General features: G+C 40.9%; 2 protein-coding genes and 1 long non-coding RNA gene across 35 annotated transcripts in view; 1 reads left to right on the forward strand and 2 right to left on the reverse strand.

The window, feature by feature from the left end:
* ANGPTL2 (angiopoietin like 2) overlaps positions 1 to 16417 on the reverse strand; it is a 40731-nt gene extending 24314 nt beyond the window's left edge. The window contains exons 1-2 of the mRNA XM_077284249.1: positions 15898 to 16417; positions 4009 to 4884 (exon numbers count right to left, since the gene is read on the reverse strand). Of these exons, the coding sequence (XP_077140364.1) occupies positions 4009 to 4825 (817 nt within the window). The 5' untranslated portion in view covers positions 4826 to 4884; positions 15898 to 16417. The remainder of the gene's footprint in view (positions 1 to 4008; positions 4885 to 15897) is intronic.
* Positions 1 to 23639, forward strand: part of RALGPS1 (Ral GEF with PH domain and SH3 binding motif 1) — a 1054187-nt gene that overhangs the window by 548262 nt on the left and 482286 nt on the right. The gene's annotated exons all lie outside the window — the stretch shown is intronic.
* Positions 18455 to 23639, reverse strand: part of LOC143809297 (uncharacterized) — a 67259-nt gene continuing 62074 nt past the window's right edge. Inside the window, exon 4 of the long non-coding RNA XR_013222202.1 lies at positions 18455 to 18486. This is a non-coding gene — a long non-coding RNA (uncharacterized LOC143809297). The remainder of the gene's footprint in view (positions 18487 to 23639) is intronic.

Raw genomic sequence — 23639 nt, forward strand, 5'->3', positions numbered from 1 at the left:
TGAGATAAACCTAAAAATGTGCCCTGCTGTGTACTGTGTAATGGCCGTGTCTGACCCTACAGGGACATGGTCTGATCATACCACATCTAATGGGCAGGGGATTGCAAATGAGTGCTCACTCACACTGCCATACACTGCCAAGTGCCATCCAATGTTTTATTGGATAGCGCTTAGCCCAATGTTATACTGTGGGGCAGTGCAGATCAGCGATTATTTTCTCGTGCCGATTTGGCATGAGAAACCAATCGCAGCATGCTGAAAATGCATCCCATAAATCGGTCACTTTCTCATCCAGGAGAGTGGGGTGATTTTTTTTTTTAGCACTTTTCTCACTTCTCTCACTTCTCTCACTTGTGTGCTGTCCGTATACAATCTTTTTTTTTTTACTCGGCAGTTATTAATCTTTTGCTGGACCATTTACAATTTCCTATGTTATAGAATTGCAAGGTATCTGTAAAAATCAGATGACATACTGATGGTCCATATAGCATCCGATTTTTTTTCTTACACCCATCACCTTTCAGAATTAAATCACAGCATTCTGTAATTTTTTTCATACTGAATACAGCCGAGAAAAAATACTCAGATATGCACTGCCTCATTGAATAACATTGGGCCGAGTGCAATCCAATTAGAATCTGCTGCAATCCCATGCTGTCCTGCCTGTATACTCTTTTCTTGTAAAACAGAAGCCTATAACTTTTAAATGCCAATATATTTCTGCAAAGCTCAGCAGGAAAAGACCCTAACTACCAAAGGCTAGCTGCTATTTGGGCATTTTCTAGCCCTTACACTATGATCTGAAGATTTGGACATTACCAATATTGTGAATGAAGTATGCCTAGTTTTGTACGGTGCTTAAAGCTTTAAAGACTTTTTTAGTGTGTTGATTGACAGCTCTGCTTGGCCTTGACTTTCATCTAGAAGCTGTAGGAAATTTTAACATGGGCCCTGGTGACAAACACTGTGGCCCCCCCGTTGTGGGTCAACACCGTCAAACCTTTGAAACCTGTTGGGTCAATTTTCCCTTCCTGCCAAACTCTCCTTCCCCTGGGGTTCCTTGCAGCCCACGATAATTATGATAACTTCTTATACTGCGGATTAAGAAAACAAAGAATTGTAACGGTGATCTGAGGTCCGGAAACTTGGCGAGTTCAGGAGAGAGACTAGGAGTTTCTGGTAATCTTAGTCCCTGGAGTTCTAGAGAAGCACTGCAGCTGAGGTCAGTCCACGTGGACGGATATCTTCACACCAAAGGCATCTGGTAATTGCACTGGAAATGGAAAAATCGCTGGAACTGCACACAAACCTCTGCAATTTATACAAGGCTTATTGCCGGGATCTCCATGTACGTCAGCTGCATAAAGATCCTTCAGGGGGTATTTTTTTGGATGAGGAAGGGATTAGTCTGCTGTGGAAAGTATGTCCTCATTGTCTGACTTCATTCGGTGCTTTATTCAGTTTCATTGCCTATATGAAATGCATCCAGAGCCCGAACAGCAAGCAAGAAGGGATGAAGCTAAAAACATTGGAGTCTGTTATTATTGCGACATCTTACAATGGTTTAATCTTTGCCTTTTTTTTTTTTTTTTTAATGATGAATTTGACCTATGCATCAGTAAAGCTAGTGGCACACTCTCCCTCCAATTTTTAGGAGAGTGCACCAGTGTGATCTTTAGTGCAGATCCCTAGTACAGTTTACACGTCTTTAAACTAGCTTTAATTTGCCAAAATGGCCCCCTTTACACATCCGTATATAACACATACGTGAAGAACGGTACCAATGCCATCAGTGTTTTCCATCAGTGTGTCATCAGTGTCCGTTTTTACCATCAGTGTCATCAGTGTTTTTCCAGTATGGATAAATAAAGAAATAAATTGCAAAGCTTCTCCTTAACTTTGCAATGTTAAACATTGACAGCACATAGATGGCATACGGACGCCATCCCTGTGCTTTACGTGTTTTTCACGGGCCCATAGACTTATATCGGCACTTATCATTCATCCTACTGGAAAAAATGGACATGTCTCCATGTGTTTTGCACAGACACACAGTCCTTGTAAAAACACGGACATGTGCATAGCATCATAGATTATAATGGGTACGTGAGGTATCCGTGAAAGAAAATAGATACCACACATGCTGGAAATGTGAAAGTGGGAAGAAGGACTAAGAGGGTTTTTTTTTGTTTACCCAACTACCTTAGATTTTCAATGATCTCCAGAATCCGCAGAATGGGTCTGAAGAGGCATGTTATATGGGATGTGATGGGGGTGGGAAGACACAGTAGTCTGATCCTTTACAACCATGCCTTCTACTCTGTCTACTATGTAAAAAAAACAAACAAGAAAAGCAGAATTAAATTGTATATCTTCCTGAAAAAAAAAATCCTTTTAGGGAAGTAATTTAGAAGAGGTTACCAGTCAAGCATTTGTATCTGTTAATCAGAGAGGCTATGAAGTGAATTTTTTTTCTTTGGTTGACCCAACTTCTACTTGCTTTCAATAGACAACATGTAATGGTTAATTTCACCTAGAATGGGCAGTGCGGGGAAAGTGAACACTTGTCAGATTCAGATCCAAGCATCAGGATGTGTGATTAGCTTATCAAGGAACCCTTAGACCAAAAGTGGGTGATCTAAAACATAGATGAGTCCATGTAGTCTTAGCAATTGGGAAGATGCACTATAACTTCATATGAAGCCATCAGTCACATAATATTGATTTTATAACATGGGTCCCTGTCTAAGATCAACGGCAGCTCCAAGGGATTTTTCCTCAATACTTATATGGAGCTCATTTCTTTGCCTTGTGTATTTGGCTCATATATACATTTCCTACTGATTGTTCCTTTCAGGCAAGGTCTAAATATTCCATATTAAAACCTGCTCTTTGTTTAATCTTTTTTCCAAACATCAATATTTTTTTTTGCCAGTGCGCTTGGACTTAGTTCAGAGTTTGGCAATTGTCTGAGACTTTAATTATGTGTCCTAATTAATTTCTATTTCCAGTGAGCCTGTTGTAAGCAAAGTCTGTCCTCTCACTAAACTCAGACAGATGCTTTCCTAAATATTCCCTTTTAATGGTAATGGAAAAATTATACCCAAAATATGAAGTGGAATCTCACAAGAAGTAAAAAAATAAAATCTGCAATGTTTGTCTGCCAATAAGTATTTGCCAACTTTTACTCCAATTATAAGCTGCAATGTGGAATATGTGGAAATGATTTAGTAACTTGTAAAGGGTATCTCCTACATGCACAGGAGCTTTTCTATGGGGCACTTAATGGTATGGTATCCATGTTGGGCAAATAGATCCATTTACAACTATTTTTAGTGTTATTCAATACATTTTTTGTGTTATATCTTTAAAGCATTGTTTGCATCAATATAATTGATTTTACAGACTCAAAACGAGTGATTAAAATTGTGATAAAAAGCCAGTGGAAAAAAGCGTCTACCACTCTGGATAGGTTAGTGGATTTTGGGGGTTTTACAGTGGGTGATGGATGCCACTTTATAGGTTCCTTTACCACCTTACGTTAAATGTATAGATTACCCAGCACATGTGTTTAACTTAAGGAAAAAACGCTGTCAGAAAAGAGCCAAACATTATTCTTAATTGCTAATCAGGGGTTGCCAAACCAATATGGGATATATCCAGTGCTCATCTGCAGCCAGGCCATACACCCCCAAGAAGCCAGAAGAGTTGTAGTGATTTCTAGGACAGAGTTATAGATCATTTCCTTACCATGGCATCTATACTTGCACAAATTCTGAAAATTGATATATGAATGTTATTTTACACATAATTAAATATTTTACAAACTTGGCAAAAATACTTGCATTTTTTTTGTAAATGTAGGCTGAATGTGAAAGAAAGCAGTTGAGTTAGTATGTAAATGTTCCTGCAGCCATTTGAAAATTACTGAATATATTCACAAAAAAAAAAAGACAAAAGTTACAGGAAGCTTAGCACCTGACTTAACCTCCATTGTACTTCACTCACCTGAAGGTTTGTCTGTAGACGTAGGTATACTGGTGACTACTGGCATAGTAGGCAGGGGTGGTGGGAGAACTTTCAGGTTTTGATCTCCCTGTATCTCATTGGTGGATATTTGGTTTATGCGGTTATAGTTGGGCGGCTGTAGCACTCGGTTCGGCTGCTGGGGTGGCTGTGGTATTGGCTGTGGTATTGGCCTTGATTGTGGCACCTTTTGACATTGTTCTTCAAGCTGTGCAATCACTATAGACTGGTTACTTGCTAAAGAGGCTAAATGCTGGTACTTGTGTTCTAGATCCTTGTACTTATTTGTGAGTTGTAACATTTCTGCTGTTTGGTTTAAGACCTTGTTTTCTAGCTGCGAGAGCTCCAGCGCATTGTCCCTTTTCCTAATTATTTCATGCAGCAGCTGCATGTACAGCTGGGTCACTCTAGAGTTCATGTTTCGACTCTCTTTCCGCAAGAGTTTGACCTCATTGACAATGCCCCCGTCCACCTCTACCAGCTGTTGCAAAGTTTCAATCTGTCTCTTCTGCTTGACAAGTTCAGTATTTAGCAGTTCGATCTCGTGTTTGTGCACCCTACTCTCAAACACTGTCTCCTGCTCCTTGGAGTTGACGCAAATGGCCCCAGTGACTTTTTGCTGGGGCACAATGAACGTGTAGCTGCACTTGTCTGACGATTCTGCCGATCGCCTCTCTCTGTTCATGTAAATGAATTCTTGCTCCGAACCCTCACTGTTCTGAAATTCTTGAGTGCTGGCGCCATACGTCTCCCCCACAATGACAAGGAATAACAAAGCGACAACCGTCAGAGATGTCATTGTCCTTCAGTTTATAAGTGAAAATTACAAACAATGGAATAATCGCCCTCTTCTCAGTCCTGTAAAGGAAATTGCAAATATTAAAATAAATGCAGCAACTTACGTTTGTTCTGACATACAAGTTACGGATAAAGGGGACCATACCATACACAGAAGCCATGTGGTTCCAAGGAGTCTCTTAGGAAAAGGTGGGAAAACCCAGGAGGGTCCTATTGCCTTTAATACTGGTTGGTATGACTATGATCCAGTACATGCCACCCACTAAAGAAAAAGCTTTGATAAACAAGTGGTGGATGGGCCCAAGAGTCATGGAGGGAGAATCCGAATAAAATAAATTACATATGAGAAAGCCCCCTAAGTCCACAAGCAGCATGTGTTTCCCATTCTTGGTACTCCGTAACATTTACTAATAAATAATAATAATAAATAATAACTAATAAAGTTTTACTTTACAATTAATTCCTTCACTTTTAAATAGCACAATATGTCCTTGCCTGTGTTCTATAATTTCAGTTAATAAGAAGTTGTGTCATGCGGGTGTGAAAAATACACAATTTAGCAAATGAAACCACAGGTCGCTACCATGTACTCATGAGAAGAAACTTCATAAGTGACATGGAGACGTCCACCATTATAAAAGAGCGGACAAGACATTAATAGTACAGTGTAAAGAAACTGACGTGAAATCCCGCAATGTGATATACTAATGATAACATTCAGGGCATCGGAAAATCTCATATACTTCTCCACTGAATAGGGTCTTTTCTTTACTCTGTCAATGTTAAAAGGATGGTAGCACTTATTTTCTGAAAATAGAAGCATCATAAAACTCTTCCTGCTGACTTTAATGTGCCATCTGCCATTTCTGGAAAGTTCTTCATTCCAAAGTTATAGCAGTTCAAAGATCAATATTTAGTCTGAATTTGCTCTCACAGTCACATTGTTGTTTATGGGAGACAGCGCATCTAGTGGTCATGGTTGGGTAGCGCAAATGTCTTTAATTTTACAATAAAATTGCAAGAAGCATTCATTATATAAGGAGAAGGTTAAGAATATTGTATCTAAGTGGAATTGAGCATTTGGCAATCACTACACTTAGACCATTATAGTGTGAGAAATTTTCATTGAATTCACCAATAAAGCGTCCAACTGTGTTTATTTATTGGTGTCAGTGTGGTGCTACTTTACTGAGCTCTGTGTAAAATAACATGGGTACAAAGCAGCCATTCTTCCCATTAGTGGAAAAAGAGCATCTATTATTTTTGGAAAATGTTTGCCTCCATGAAATCTTTACAATCGAGCACTGGGATGCAAGGTTGCTAACCCCGTCATAGTAAATCATTTTGCTGCAATTGATTGATTATTTTTTCGTCTTCTTTAAGAAGTCCTGGAGTTAAACACCCCCTCTTATGTACATAGTAAGGTATTGCCACAGGCACGAATGGTGAACGCATTTGAAGTCTGATGGAAGTTTTTTGGACATGCTGGTGCCGTCTGGGTCTGTTTTGGGTTATGAGCCCTCTGGCCCTGGAATGATTTTCATTTTCCATTTACCAGCGACTTACTGTAAATTCCACTAACGGCAAGATGGGAAAAGGGATAGCTCTAAGTTCGTTGTGGGATTGTGGTTGTCTAGGAAATCTCTCTTCATAGAAGGTGCTGTGTAACTTAATTACTAAACATATTGCATTTAGCTTTTTGTAGTTGAGCAAGTGCTGAAATTGTAGAAAATCTTACTAAACATGAAATATGTATTACTTCTCATTATTTTAAAGGGACCCTATAAAAAATGGCTAAAGTAAAGTGCATACTTTTCTGTGCAGTTCAAATTAACGGAAAAGTCACTGCTGCCAACTACAAATGCATATATGTGAAGGCTTCCAGAAATAATTTTACCATTTTATAAAAGCTAATTGGCTTCTTTCTCTGTTCGTTCGTTGTAGCATTTACTGAAGCAGTTCCCAGTTTGGGAAGAACTGAGAATGATGTGCATCCTGATACCCCAGGTTTGTGAATTTAAGAAGTACAATTCTCCCTGACAACCCCCATTTCACTCAAAGCTGACTGGTTTGCCTTCAAGGAAGCCTTTTCTGACCTGCTATTTAAACTGCAGTGGCCACATTTATGGTGACAATTGAAATGTGGTCTGGTACAAGGGAACACATTTGGGAGACTGATATACGGTACTCTAAGACAGAGGTCTTTTTAAGAGAACCTCTTAAACAGAAAATTAGAAAGAGCAATGAAGAGGCCGGTGCACATACAAAATGTCAACCAAAACCCATCAATTTCAATCAACATTAGAGACTAGCTTATATTTATGGGGTCTGCTAAATCTTTCTTGACAGATAGTGTTGGAATGATGAAGAATCCGACATGTTATTTTGTAATTTACTTTAACTTAAAATGATATTTTCAGGCCAAAAATTACTCCAAAGTGCAAGCCCCTTCTGTTTAAGGCTAGGTTCACACTGCGTTACAGCAGCCCGTTCAACACATACGTTAACGGGCTGCTGTAATGCAAGTGCCGACCTTGGCACATCGCTAGCGCAGATAGAGCATCTGCTAGCTCTATCTGCGCTAGCAGTGATGGACCCGGAAACGCTGAAGCCCGCGTCTCAGGGTCCGTCAGTCAATGACGGCACTTGGCTAGCGCAGGCCCATTGTGGGCGTGCGCTAGCGATGCGTCCGACATTGGAGTCTTATGGCGGTGTTAGAGGACTAAGTTACACCGCGTTATGCCGCGGTGTAACGTAGTCTAACGGACTGCCATAGTGCAATGTGAACCCAGCCTAATTCTCTGCACATTGCCTGTTGTCAAGTATTATCCCTCTGTAACAGTAGAGGCTGATTTCAGGAAGTAGGGGCTGATCTTTGTCTCTCTACAGGAAGTAAGGGCGGATTTTTGTCTCTACAGGTGGTGGGGGCAGGTATTTGTCTCTCTACAGGAAGTAATGGCTGATATTTATCTCTACAGGAAGTGAGGGCAGGTATTTATTGCTCTACCGGAAGTAGGGTTAGATCTTTGTCTCTCTAAAGGGAGTAAGGGCGGATGTTTGTCTCTACAGGAAGTAGGGGCCGATCTTTGTCTTTCTACAGGCAGTTGGGGCAGGTCTTTGTCTCTACAGGAAGTAATGATGGATCTTTATCTCTACAAGTGAGGTCGGGTCTTTATCTCTACAGGAAGTAGGGGCGGGTCTTTATCTCTCTACAGGAAGTAGGGGTTGGTCTTGGTCTCTACAGGAAGAAGGGTCTGGTCTGTGTCTACAGGAAGTAGGATCAGGTCTTTGTCTCTACAGGAAGTAGGGTCAGGTCTTTGTCTCTCTACAGGAAGTGGGGGCGGGTCTTTATCTCTCTATAGGAAGTAGGGGCGTGTCTTTGTCTCTACAGGAAGTAGAGGCGGGTCTTTGTCTCTACAGGAAGTAGAGGCGGGTCTTTCTCTCTCCCTGCTCTTGCTTTTCAGGCAACCTGCATATGGCCAGAGAAGCAGGCTTTCAGTTTGTTCAAACCTTTTTTCAATGGCAGAAACCGTGTATACAGGGAAGTTAGGAGAAGGAAGTTCCAGCATCTATACTGATTGCAGAAAGCTGATGATGTAGCAGAACTGTTGGCTCAAAAAGAGAAGTTGTCAATTTACAGGACTTGAGAATCGGGACATACTAGACTAGTATGTTCACCAAGAGCACTTTTGGGAGATGACAGCAGACTATACTTTTTCTTTTTTTATGTGAAACTATGAATAACTCTGTATCTCATGGGCAGATTATCTTCAAATCAAGTACATAGTAGTTTTTTTTAATTGATGTAGAAGGGAAAAAATATATACTATATTTTGCGTATCAACAAGAAAAGAATTTAATGTAACAGAAAACAACATTTCTTGGTTTGGGAAAGCCTCCCTAGATTTAGTCACATCGGCTAACTTTTAAAGCACAATCCTTCACTCCATCCTCCTGAAAAATGGTACATGTATAAGGGATCTGAACAAGGAAGGTTCCAAGCCTCTGCCCATTAACGAGGTGATATTAAATGTTGGTGATGTTTTGGAGCAAGATATGCCAAAGGTGGCGTGATGCTGTCACTCTTGGACCAAAAGTCCCAGGCGACTGACACTTAAAGGTCTTTGATCTTGGGCTGAAGAGAGATTTACAGCAATTAGGCATATGCAGTGCCAGTCATAGCTTAAGTGAGTTTAGCACTATACCATCCCACAAAAAGCAGCCAGCCAGCGGGCGTTACTGTATATGGGGGTCTCTGCTGGGACTTCTTACCCTAAAGCAACAGAGTGCTATTCATTTCTGTTGGTTGGCAGCCACCCAGCTACGTGGCTCGTGTTATTAATGACATTGAGATCTATAACGCTTTTAATACTCTCCTGGCTGGTGACATAACACATTCTTGCTGGCTGTGAGTTATAGGTTTCCATGCCCAAAATCTTTTATATAGGGAGAACACCGAATAAACATGAGAAACCAAGCCAGAAATGATCATATATTTGCATTGTATTAAGCTTACATCTATTATATAGTACCAAATGTAATCTGTTTTTTTTTTGCTTTTAATAATCTTTTTAAATAACATTATGCATCCACTAGAGGGAGCTCAGGAGTATTCTGTGTTATTTAGCTCAATGTATACAGTAAGCTCAGTAGCTCCCTCTAGTGGCAGAAATGGCTGTGCAAGAGATCTGGTGCTCTACAAGATAAAAATTCAGCTGCATCTGCTATAAAGATATTATAAAGGTGTAATCATGTATGCACAACATTGCTCCCATGGGTTAATAGAAATGAACAGAGTGGTGGTCATATATGTGCACTGCTCCCAAAGACCCATTGAAGTGAATGGATCAGTGGTCATGTGCACACATATTCACTAACTTTTTACTGCTGTTTGTAAATTTCTTTAGTTTGTTACTGTGCGCTCTTACAAAAAAATAGTTGCTACTTGGAACCATTAGCAAGTAATTGTTAGCGTTTACGGATTTTATGGCTTTAATTTCAATTATTTCATGCTTAGTCTATCAACACAAAACTTTTCAGACACCTGGAGTAATATGTACCGGTACATAGGGTATTCATGTAGTTATGTGAAAGACATCAGGTATTTTAAGGTGGTGTGAACCTCTCTGATCCACTGTTCAATGTAAGCACTTCGCTCATACTCACACATGTGCTACTTTTGCAATAAGTATATGAATTCAGAATCAGACTACTTTAGTTTATGTTGTAGTCTGTCGTCATGGAGACGCATCAATCTGTCAAGGAGCTGTATAACAAGTGGCAGAAAGGATTGTCCTAACTTCGGAAGTTATCTCCTTCCCTCAGGATTCTCCGACTAATTGCAAAGTTGGGACAACCCCGTTAAATCCTATCCAGTCTGCCTGTCAATGTCCGTACATTGCTCAGCACCCTCAGCTTTGCTTGACAAGCTGTGTACAAGTTGTATCTACACTTCTAAGACCCTCGACTTTAAATAGGCTGAAGGGTTCTTTCCAATGAAAACTTCTGTAACGCTGTGTTGTGTTTTTCTGGTTGTTACACTATGATTTAATTAAATATTTGTATGTTTGTATTGAGTTTTCTGGCATCACACACACAAACATTACATGGAAGATTTCTCAAGAACAACACATGCAGGACTCTGTGTTATCTCCTAAAATGTTTTTTTTTTTTCTGTTCTTAGAGAAGGTCAGGCACTTTTCATTATTGGATGGATGTCATTGATCAATTTTTCTTGCAAAATATTTACTGTCAGAGAGGTTGTTTATAATATGTCCATAAAACAAAAATTCTTTATAGATTGCATTTTTAAGTCCTTGAATTTTCCTCATCTGTCCTCAAGCCATTCCTTAGTTACGGTATATGGAATACGGTAATAACTGCTTATATAGGGCAGTCACCCAGCTTTCCCAGATTCTAGAATAGTAAATGTACCCAGTTATTTAACATGTCATCCCTCACTTCTATATTGCTTAATGATGAAGCAGATTTGCTTTTTGTTGAAACTCCTTGACAATTTCTTGAACAGATGGAATGGCTTTCACTCACTGACCCTGTCCTTCCCAACTGGCCATACACATTACATAGCCATCTGCCCTTTGAGTGTTTGGCCAACACCGATTTCTTCCAGATTCTCCAATGACACTAGAGGCCGGCTCGGCTGAGTAAGTTTGTGTTTTCAGGGGGATGACGTGAGTCTGACACTGTCAGACACTTAAAGCAACCTTTCTCCCCGAGAGAAACAGATGTGTGATCCTTATTTCCCACCAACATCCAGTGTCAGGAAAGTGTGGAGAGGTCACAATAAATTCTAATGGTCTCTCGGTCCCATCGAAATTAGAGGGTTTGTCCAATGTGTCCAATGTGTGCAGACAGCTTCAGTCAAGCTTAGAAATGCAATATAATACAAAGCTAATTCATATACGTCACTGTATTATGGATGCTATACTTTTATATGTCTCAGATCAGTCACATTTGTTTCTTCTACATTCCCAAGAAATCTAGGAAATCAGTTGTGGCATGCTCGATCCTCGCTTGTAGTATTAGCATTGCTTCTAGGCAGCAAAGACTCAATAGTCCCATGGAGGACCATAATATGACTCTATACAGGTCACATGCGCACGTGTCATATTGAGGCCAACAGCAACAGCATATGACTGTACGTTGGCACGTTGGAACCTATATGGATCGATTTTTAGACATTGTGGTGGAGGATGAGCCAAGTGCTCGCAGTGAAGCGAAAACCAAGAATGAGCAATATAGTAGGCATGTGTAGCTGGCACCATTTCCACCATTACTCAACGACGCATAAATATGTGGTAAATTTGTGAGTCATATATGTATTATCTTCTAGTAGTCAGTGAGTGATATATCGCACACTATAAAGATTCCCACCTCACACACCTTCGGGCACAATATCTCATTGCGGTTATAGTCTAGAATGAATCAAACTGCTATAAATTACCGTACTGAGCATTGAAATTGAAGACCATCTTTGTTCTCAGCCATTATCTGAAGAGTCTCATAGATACATAGTAAATGTGGGGTGAAGAAGTATTCCATATGGAATCATTCACAAATTGAGTACCTGGGGACTATCTTTTAATAAACGCCTATGATGGGAGAGCTGGTGGTAAATAAACGCTGATAATGTGTGGTGGCCCAGGCTTACCTTAGGTAGCTCCTTGCTATATGAATAGCAGCTAAGGGATTAAGTGTCCAATAGCTGGGTTGTCCATTGCTGAGGCCGCTACCAATGATCAGAACAGAGAGCCTGTGTCAACAGTTTGGAGCCTTGCTCCTAATTTAGGCCTCATTCCTACGTCCGTTTTCACAAATGTATTTTGTCCCATGTTTTTCACAGGTAGAACAAGTACACATTTTAGTCTGTAGCTGTTTGCATTTCCTTTTTTATGGACTGTGTATCTGCAAAATCACCCATACAACATTGTAATGGGTAGAAGATTAGAATTTTTTTTCTTGCTTATAAGAAAATTACTAATGGTAAAAACTGACTCCTGGACCAAACACCGATTAATATCTGACCCAAAACAGTGATGAAAAGTTTTCCATTAGTTTTCTTTCTCATACATGAAAATAAGTAATCTGAATGAGGCTTAGCATCTAGCCTTGTCATCTGTGTTGCCCAGTGTGTAGCATAGTCTCTCTGCACTCATTGTCAGAGCAACTAAAAGTGATGGCGTTGCACAGGGGTACTGTACTTGCATTCTTGATGACATTTTATGAGATCTCTTGTTCACACTGTAGAGAAAATTGAGAGGCGCTGAGGATCTCAAATCCACAGAATACAATCAGCAGTGAAATCTGTACCATTTAGGCTAAGTTCACATTAGCGTTTGAGTCCGCAGTGTGGTGCTGTGGACTTCTTTCCTTGAGCGCCGCCTACTTCCGCATGCGTCCTGCGTACCTATCTTTAACATTGGGTACGCAGGGACATGCGTTGCATACGGATGTGTTCGCGTGCATCGTTTTGACGTGCCCTCTGAACGCAAGAAAATGCAACATGTTGCGTTTGGAGGTCACGTCAAAACGACGCACGCGAACGCATCCGCATACAACGCATGTCCCTGCGTACCCAATGTTAAAGATAGGTACGCAGGACGCATGCGGAAGTAGGCGGAGCTAATGGAAAAAGTCCGCAGCACCACAATGTAGACTCAAACGCTAATGTGAACCCGGCCTTAGTGCAGATTTTGTGGCTGTGGATTTGCACAAGAAAAATCTTGAACAGTCGTATCATATAACACCTTCACATGACGGCAGTTCTCAGAAAAGACTGCAACTTGCTACCATTTTACAGCTGTGATTTTGCTATCAAGCCAGGTATCTTCCCATTGCTGTTTTACTGCAAGTGAGTTACATGCGACTTGTGACCAGAGCCAGAAAACCGATGAAATGTGGAACGCCGGTTGGGTGCAGGTCACCATGCAACTCCACAGGAAAGCAGGAGATGCAATGTGACAGCATGACATCAGTGTCGCACAATATTGTCTGAATGGACCAGGACTACTCAGTTTCCATGGAGCCTTTTCTCTCTGTTTTTCCTGATTCATTACTTGAAGCTGATGGAGATGGTGCCCCAAGTGGTAGAAAGGTGTAATGTAGGGAAAAAGTCATACCTGATTTTAGAAAAAAAGAATCACATCGTTATTAGATGTTGTCTTTAATAAAAAGCAATGTGGAGACTTCCTGTCTTTGGGATATTGCTAGCCCAGGGCTGCAGTGCGCTAATAAATAGTACTTCATGTTATCTTCTGCTATAACACAAATATACAGAGACGACCTGCTCCTCTGAGCCGTCTTGTGGTACTGTATATTTATAGTAGATAGCAGAGGCTACAGTGACATTCAGTGTGACCGGCGCTTACACCTAGAACTTTGTACAATGTTGGATCTCTCCAGCTTTGAACTTTTCACTCTGTGCGGGTTTCGGGGGTGGATGTGGAGGGCTTTTCTATGGTTTGTTCAGCTGCCTGGCTCTCCAGGAGCGACCATCCCAGTGGCTGCTATTTAATCCTTTTCCTTAGAGTGCAAGCTCTGCCGCATAGTACAGACGATGCTGTATTTATAACCCCGGCTTGTAGTTTTGTACTGGAAGACCCTGAATTCCTGCGGACGCTATATGGCAGTGTGGGATCATTTGGTTCTTCAGATAATGAACAATGACTCTTGTGAAAGTTACTTTGTCTTTGGTGATTACATCAGCTCTGTGCTCTCCTAAACCACAAACCTGCCACTAAATGGTAAATTAGTTTATATTGGAAATCTTTCTTTCTTGTTGCTTTTTTTTTAGACTATAGAAATGAGAAGTCACTTGGTAGCCACACTCCTAAAACTTATGAGCGACTATGCTCAGGTGGTGGCATGGGTGATTGGCTTCTCTGTTTTGCTCCTTACCATAAAAAAGCTAAGTAGTTGTGCCATTATGAGCCGCTGCCATAACTTAATACTGGAGAGGATCAGATGTCCTGAGGCAGCTGCCTGGAGCACTTATCTCTGCCATCTAAATGAGCTACAATGAACAGTCTGTAAGCCTTTATCTCAACAAAGTGAAACTTTTCTCTGCTAGTTCACTGATCCCTGGATTGTAGAAAGGAGGATTGAGTGTCAGACAAATGACAGATGACCAGGAACTTGATCCATCTTTTGAATCCCTTTTTCCGGGACCCCTACTGCCTAACACAAGGGGTCATATCAAGATAAGGCAGCGGCCATTGAGGAAATTGTAGGCTCTGCACAGTTCAAGAGCTCTTCTAAAAGAATAGTGAGCTTATTGGAAACCCGGTGACATGCAGGTGTACCCACATTAAGAGGCCTAAATCTTGCATTGATAAAAGCCCATCATTTGCTTAGAATCTAGTTTCCAGTTATTATCTAGCTGCATGTCAGATCAGCGCAGCACATGATCTGCCTGGATCTGAGTCTAGTGTCTGCGGATGCTTCAGATGATGCAGCCCTTTCTGTCTCATGGCATCAGATTGCAAGCTCTTAAGACCAGCTCCTTTATAAGCATTGCCGCGCTATACCTACATGAATGCCGTTGCTTGTGCAGAGCATGCTGGGAGTTGTAATGTATTTTTTGCATTGCTGAATTACATTTCCCAGCATGCAGTAACAGCCCATAGTCCAATCACAGCAGGCGGACTACCAGAGAAGGCTACGGACCTATACCAGCCCCAGTCTATAGAGATGTAATTATGTATTTGATGGATTAATACCAGCAATCCCCACTGTTGTCGCACAGACATCGCTGTATCAGCACAAAATGTATGTGAAACATTCACTCACAAGAATGTAATGAATGTGGCTACTTGCCCTCAGTCCTGATACATTGTACCAACACTGGCACAGTGTGATTTTCCCAGTAATAGAGTCAATTACTGGCGTCTCCACCAGAGTTCATTATACATCCTGTCAGCTAGCAATATTCCTCACCGAGCATTAGTATTAGAGCTCCTGACCAATGGTGGCTTCGGAGGCTCAGTGTTACCCTATAGTCATTATAATGATGTGGGGAGGGCAGAGAGAAAAACAAAAATACTCATAGAAATCTCACTCAGCAAAACAAAGTGCCTCTCCCTGTTGCTATGGTGATGGCAGCATCCTATACATCTATAGTATCGTCACCTATGGACCATTATGGGAAAATAATAACGCATAGTGTAAGAGGCTTGAAGGGGCTTATAAATGTGTCTACATGCCATGCAGATGCTGTAAGCCTGTGCTAAATACTTTTTTGTGGGGGTGGACTTTCTAACCATTTTCCTATATTTTTATGTAACATAGTAACTTTAAATTAATCAGGATTGTCCAAAATTAGCAACTTTGGTATTCTTTTCGTTTTAGTGAAAAAAATAAAATGGTAAATGTAAAACAGAAATTGTGCATGTTTTATCTTGTCATCTAACTCTTTGATGGTAGTACTATTTATACATTATGATTGAGAAAGTTTACCTGCAGTCCTATGTAAAAACAAAGATAACAGTTGTATAGATTGCCCAGTTATTACCAGCACTATCGTCAGGATAATTTTGCCCACCTTCCCAGGCTCACCTGCTTCCTTCTTGATATCGGACGGCTATCCCTTGTGGTCAGCTCGCCAAGTAATCTGTGTTCGCCCCCAAAATTCTCCAGTTCAAAGAATAATAATAATGATAAAAAAGATCCTTGTTGTTTATTTGTGGCAGCGCTGCATTTGTTGCTGCAGTTGCAGTCTGTTTTATTGTCCTCGCATGTCCGCGCTGTTCAGCAGGACAGGACGTTACCTGCTGCCTTGGAGCAAGCTGTTCTGAATGTCATTCCTGGATGCAGAGCCCATATTACTCCTCTCTGCGAGTTTCCTCCTGACAGCCTTATTTGAACCTGAGCTTTTCAGCTCTTTTGTGGTGAAATTACATGATCTGGAAAGCGTAAGAGAGAGGGAGAGGAAAAAAAAGTAAAGTTGTACCCAGCATGTTAAAAGCAGCAAGGTCTATGGTTGGACAGTAGTTTTCATCCACTCCTACAAAAGTGAGAGATACACCAGCAGGAGACACAAGCACACAGCCCCCCTTTTCCTTCTGACCATAAACATGGGAGGGCGGCTGAATCACAACCTTAAAGTGGTGATGTCATGGTTCTCTTAGTGAAAACTAATTTGGCATGCAAGAGCTCCACCTCCCTCCTCCCTGGCAGCCCTTGCCTGTAACACAATTGTCGACCTGCGGGGTGAAAAATGCATAATGTGCCTGAATAAGAAACTGGGCGAACTTGACCGAGAAGACGGACAGGAGATGTCTAGGAACAATGCCCAATAAAGGTTTCTGATGTCGGTGAATACACTGTATCATTTAGTAGAGGAAGTGGAATATCCAGCACCAGAGATTTGATATTGCAATAATCCACAAGACAACCTATGAATACACGTCAGGGTGTGCTGTGTTATAAAACACAGAGTGGGTTCATCTAGCTTTGAGCATCGTACTTTTTCTGTATCTTTACTATGTGGTTTCATGCCCCGAGGCCACATGAAGGATAAGAATGACATTTGTTTTATTAAAAGGTATCAACCACTGAGGACTCTCAATTCTAAATATATTTCTTTTATTAGAACTTCAAGCTTTAAATGTTTTGTCTAGTTAAAAAAGTTATCACCGATTTACAGGATTAGTGATAACTTACAGATCGGTGGGAGTCCAACTGCTGGTGGTACAAGGCCCTTCATTCTTTCCACTGACAACTCTTTCAAAGAAGATCAGTCAAGGTGCACAAGTAATGCACCTATAACGGGGGGATGTATAGAATAAAAAAAAACAAAGCCACATCTGTCTGTGGATTATGTCCGGTATAACAGCTCAGCTCTGTAAAAGTAAATGGGGCTAAGCTGCATTAGCATACACAACCTGTGCACAGCTGTGGCACTGTTTGTGGAAGAAAACAGACATGTTTTTCTAATTGTGGCTTTTGTTTGCACTGCCAGAATTGTCCTTAGCTGATCTGAACCTCCTGATGCTTTCATACAATCTGTGCAGATGGCTAACTGCAAGCAAGTTTTTGTGCAGGAACACCGCAGCAAGTGACTGACGTTTCATGATTGGCATTTGCTCTTGCATCAAGGGATGTTATTATTATTCATAAATATTGCTTTGGCGGACCTGTTACATTTGCATCAGAGGCTCAATTAGGAAATGTGGTTACTGAATTTGTCATATTTGCATGCAGTGCTATATATTAATGACAGGACCCCAGATGTCAGTGGGGTCCATTGGGTGAAGTTTGTATTGATTGTTTTGGGCTTTTCATTCCTGTGAAGGGATGGAAGCTACTTAATGAGATTAACATCTACTGTTACTTCTGACTGTGACACAGGTTCCCTCCTAGTGGGCTAAAAAGACAGCAAATCTGCTTGTCACAGACTACTACTGCTCTGTGTGTAGAGATAGAAGTTCTACACTTTGTACTTACCTGCTTTATTTCTGCATCTCACTTTCTTCCAGCGGTCCCCCTGACGCACATATTGATCCCTAATTTTACACTGACTTTTTCCCAAAATGGCTCTTTTTTCAATAAATATTCTTTACTAGACATTTAAGTCGTTATGTGTATTTTTTTCATAATGTAACTTTTTGACAAGTTGTCATTATATCTGCATCGCTCCTATTTATGTTACTTTACCCAATTTATCTCTTTGATTTCACGTCGATCTTGGCAGTAGTCTGTTGCTTTGTGCTCTTGCCAGAATTTCCGTAGCTGTTCTGCTGATGAGTGAGGGTTTTTTTTTGTGGTGTTTGACCAGAAAATACCTCTCTAGCTTTGTTTTTTGTCTCCATCTGCTGCTTCCACAGCCTTTTTTTTTGTGAACATTTTATTTTTCTGCTTATAATATATTTTATAGCTTTATTTAAAGTGATCCACCAATCTCTTCCTTTAATGGCTAACATGAGAATCTCTGCAGTGTCCACAAGTGTTGGTGAATGCAGGAACAGCTACGCTTTTAATGATTGCAGTGATAAAGAGGGTTTCAATGTTTAATGGTATCTTATTCCGTTGCCTTGCTTTGTTAAAAAATCTAAAAATCAGCCTTACTTACCCCCAGCTGCTGCATCACTGCCTCTCTGCCACTGCCCCTGGACTTTGTTTATATGCATCTGCTAGTCATTCGTACTGGAAACGGAGGAAAGACAAACTATCATTGGTAGAAAACCATGAACAATTACTGTACAATATAAATGATCCTTAAAAACACCATATTGATTCAGCTATTTATAATCTCGTGGAAAAAAGACCCTAATACAGACCTCTGGAATCCTTCCCAGGCAGTACCCCCAAAGCGTTGAGATCCAGCATTTCTTTTAGCTTGTTTCATTGTAAAGAAGTAACAGAAGTACCAGATAACCAGAAATATTCCCATTTTAGTTTTAGGGTTTTATTCCAAAGTTTCCATTGAACAAACTTCCATGTGTAACTCATATCTATCATCCTCCCTACTGTCTCTGGCCTTGTGAGTGGTTGCTGAGTTTTTCATTTTCTCTCACAGATAAAGGATGATCATTGCTAGAGATCAAAGCCACTTCCTATCACCCCAGATACATTACCACCAATTGAGCTGGTATAAAATGTTCATTTCTGATCTTTCTTGCAGTAAGTCCCAGGATCACAGGATTCATTATTAAAGGAAATTGACGTCTGTGAAGCATATAGACACATTAAGAGGCTACATTGATAATTATCCACTGGGGACCAAAAGAGCAATGTGGTCTCCGGATGTGGAAGTTGTTCTTCTCTCTTAAACTGTTTATTTAGAAAGCAGACATTCCTCTGCCTGAGAGTTGGCTAAATGTCAGCTCAACGAGTTACATGCAACGTCATATTAGGTTCATACTTAGATAAATTACGGTAAATGGTGGCATGAACCTAGAGGGGTTTTCAGAATGTTATCCTTGATATTTCTGCATTACTTTAATATTTGAAGCATTTCATCAATCGGGATAGTTGTAGGGTTGAACATTCTTTGGCTCATAATGGTCATTGAGCTCCAAATCACAGCTTGATCTTACTATCCTTCAGCCTTGGACATGAATCCAACACAGTCTGCTTCTACATAATACATAAATAATCAAAAATGGTGTGATACAAGTGATACACTGCTCATAATGAATACATGGAGCCAAACAACATGCAAAAAGTTTTTTTTTTCTATTAATAATCTTGTTCCAATTATTCTTTACTAGAGACCCCTGGATGTTCACTTGAATGGGGGGCCCAAACATCCAGTGTTTGCCACGCTGACATGTGCATGAAAGCCGTAAAATCATTACCATGAGCTTGCAGCTGTGATCGGAGGTAAAGAGTTTACCTCCAGTCACTGGCGTCAGCTGATGGGACTACTGCTCCCGCTGCCGCTAATAACAGTGAGAGCATCCACATGACACCTGGTGTTCGGGGCTGAACCCGAACAGTAACACAGACTTCATGGTGAAGTCCGTGTTCGGTGTCCGTTCCCGAAAAGCGGTGATATCCTAATCTAGTCTCATTAGCAAACAGAGCTCACCAATTCAAGTGTGAAAAACTCAGACTCTACACAGACACAGTTGTCCAGTCAGCAAGGATTCGGATTCCTGGACCACGGAGTGAATTACCTGTATGGCGGACTCCTCGCCATAGACAAACTACACCTCAACAAACCTGGGAAACACACATTTGCCAGAAGACTCGCTACACTCATCAGGAGGGCCTTAAACTAGAAGAAGAGGGGAGAGGAAAAAAAAAAACATTAGACTGGAACATGAAGCCAGAAAATATACTGATGAAGGATATGAGGTGCAGCAAAGAAGAAACAAGACAATATACTCGGGAAGGGAGGTAAGAAAATTTCTAAAACAATCCACAGGGAAGAGATTGGAACAAAACAAAATAGTCTAAACTGCGTGCTCACAAACGCCAGAAGCCTGACAAACAAGATGGAAGAACTAGAAGCAGACATATCTACAGGTAACTATGACATGGTGGGAATAACCGAGACATGGTTAGATGAAAGCTATGACTGGGCAGTTAACTTACAGGGTTACAGTCTGTTTAGAAAGGATCATAAAAATCGGAGAGGAGGAGGGGTTTGTCTTTATGTAAAATCTTGTCTAAAGTCCACTTAAGGGAATGAGTATGTCGAGTCCATATGGGTCGAAATACATGGAGGGAAAAATAGTAACTAAATTCTCATTGGGGTCTGTTACAAACCGCCAAATATAACAGAAATCATGGAAAGACTACTACTAAGGCAGATAGATGAAGCTGCAACCCATAATGAGGTCCTTGTTATGGGGGACATTAACTACCCGGATATTAAATGGGGAACAGAGACCTGCGAAACTAATAAAGACAACAGGTTTCTGCTAGTAACCAAGAAAAATTACCTTTCACAATTGGTGCAGAATCCAACCAGGGGATCAGCACTTGTAGACCTAATACAGAATAACAAATCTGCAGGTCGTTGGGCATCTAGGAAATAGCGACCACAATATTGTACATTTTCACTTGTCTTTCACTAGGGGGATTTGTCAGGGAGTCACAAAAACATTGAACTTTAAGAAGGCACAGTTTGATTAGCTTAGCGATGCCCTTGATATGGTTGACTGGGACAATGTCTTCAGAAATAAAAATACAGCTAATAAATGGGAAATGTTTAAGAACATCCTAAATAGGCACTGCAAACAGTTTATACTTGTGGGAATAAAAAGACAAGAAATAGGAAAAACCCAATGTGACTAAACAAAGAAGTAAGAAGGGCAATTAACAGTAAAAAGAAAGCATTTAAAATACTAAAGCAGGATGGCACCGTTGAAGCTCTAAAAAAAAAACTATAGGGAGAAAAATACTTTATCTAAAAGAATAATTAAAGCTGCCAAAAAGGAAACCGAAGCGCATTGCTAAGGAGAGTAAAACTAATCCCAAACTGTTCTTCAACTATATCAATAGTAAAAGAATCATAAGTGAAAGTGTAAGCCCCTTAAAAAATTGTGAGGAAAGAATGGTTGTAGATGATGAGGAAAAAGCTAATATATAACACCTTCTTCTCCACGGTATTCACGGTGGAAAATGAAATGCTAGGTAAAATGTCGAGAGACAAAGAAAACCCTATATTAAGGGTCACCAATCTAACCCAAGAAAGAGGACTCTGTAGCGACTTGGTCTGTTCCACAGGACTGGCACATAGCAAATGTGGTACCTGTATTCAAAAAGGGCTCTAAAAGTGAACCTGGAAATTATAGGCCAGTAAGTCTAACCACTATTGTTGGTAAAATATTTGAAAGGATTCTGAGGGATGTTATTTTGGATTATTTTAATGAGAATAACTTTTTAACTCCATATCAGCATGGGTTTATGAGGAATTGCTCCTGTCAAACCAAACTAATCAGTTTTTATGAAGCAGTAAGCTATAGACTGCACCAAGGTGAGTCATTGGACGTGGTATATCTTGATTTTTCCAAAGCGTTTGATACCGTGCCACACAACAGGTTGGTACACAAAATGAGAATGCCGGGTCTGGGGGAAAATGTGTGTAAATGGGTAAGTAAGTGGCTTAGTGATAGAAAGCAGAGGGTGGTTATAAGTGGTATATTCTCTAACTGGGTCGCTGTGACCAGTGGGGTGTACTGCAGGGGTCGGTGTTTGGCAACTATTCTCTTCAACATATTTATTAACAACTAGATGGTGGCCCGATTCTAACGCATCGGATATTCTAGAATATGTATGTAGCTTATTTATGTAGTTTTCAGAATAATGCAATTTATACACAGGAGCCGGCCGGACGAGACCAATTAGCGAAGCGTGGTTCAAATTCCGCGCCAATTTGCGGACAGACTGCGGCTGTCGCTGATTGTTCACGCCCGGCCTGCCACAAACAATCAGTGAAGCCAGGGCCAGCTCCAGGTTTTTGAGGGCCCTGGGTGAAAGCTTCTCAGTGGTCCCCACTCTTTAACACATACCACGATTCATGATGCACAGATACAGCAAAGAAATATACCACAGCCAAGTAGCATAAAACACAGCCCACGTAGCATATAACGCAGCCCACGTAGCATATAGCACAGCCACGTAGCATATAGCACAAGCCACGTAGTATATAGCACAGGCCACGTAGTATATAACACAGCCCACGTAGCATATAGCACAGCCCACATAGCATATAGCACAGCCACGCAGTATATAACAGCCACGTAGTATATTGCCCAGCCACGCAATACACTGTGTTCCAAATTATTATGCACAAAGAGTTTGAGTGATAAGGTTAGAATTTTTTTGTTTGTCATTTAAACTCATTGATGGCAATGTGTGTCAGGGCTCTTTATATCACTGAAATCAATTGCAGATACCTGTGCAAATTAGTTTGGCAGGTGTGTCCAAATAAAGGCAAGACTACTTAAGAAGGCTGTTCCACATTATTAAGCAGCCTACAATTTTTGCCAAAATGGGAAAGAAAAAGGATGTGTCGGCTGCTGAGAAGCAACAAATTGTGGAGTATTTAGGTCAAGGCATGACTACAATCAACATTGCCAAGACACTTCATCGTGATCATCGCACAATGAAGAAGTATGTAGCTGATTTCCACACGTGTGCGTGCTGATAAGGAAAAATTGAGGACTCTTTCCAACAGGCAATTGCGTATGGTTAAAAGAGCAGCTGCAAAAATGCCTTGTCATAGCAGCAGACAAGTTTTTGAAGCTGCTGGTGCCTCCAAAGTCCCCAGAACAACAAGATGCAGGGTCCTTCAGAGGGTTTGCAGCTTGTGCGTAAGTCATCCTGTCGACCACCTCTATCCACTGCACACAAGCAGAAACGGCTCCAGTGGGCCAAACGATACATGAAGACTGACTTCCAAACTGTTTTGTTCACCGATGAGTGCCGTGCAACGCTCGATGGTCCAGATGGATGGAGTGGCGATGGCTGGTTGATGGACACCCCATGAAAACACGGCTAAGGTGCCAACAAGGAGGAGGTGGAGTAATGTTTTGGGCTGGAATCATGGGGAGAGAGATTGTCAGCCCCTTTATGATCCCTGAAGGGGTAAAGATGAACTCCATAATCTATGTGGAGTTTCTAAAACAACACTTCCTGCCATGGTTCAAGAGGAAGAACCGTGCTTTCCGCAGCAAGATCATTTTCATGCATGATAATGCACCGTCTCATGCTGCAAAAAAACACATCTGCATCTCTGGCTGTTATGGGCATAAAAGAGGACAAACTTATGGTGTGGCCGCCATCTTCCCCTGACCTCAACCCCATTGAGAACCTCTGGAGCATCATCAAAAGGAGTGTCTATG

Source organism: Ranitomeya variabilis, chromosome 2 (genome assembly GCF_051348905.1).
Source record: "Ranitomeya variabilis isolate aRanVar5 chromosome 2, aRanVar5.hap1, whole genome shotgun sequence".
NCBI lineage: Eukaryota > Metazoa > Chordata > Amphibia > Anura > Dendrobatidae > Ranitomeya > Ranitomeya variabilis.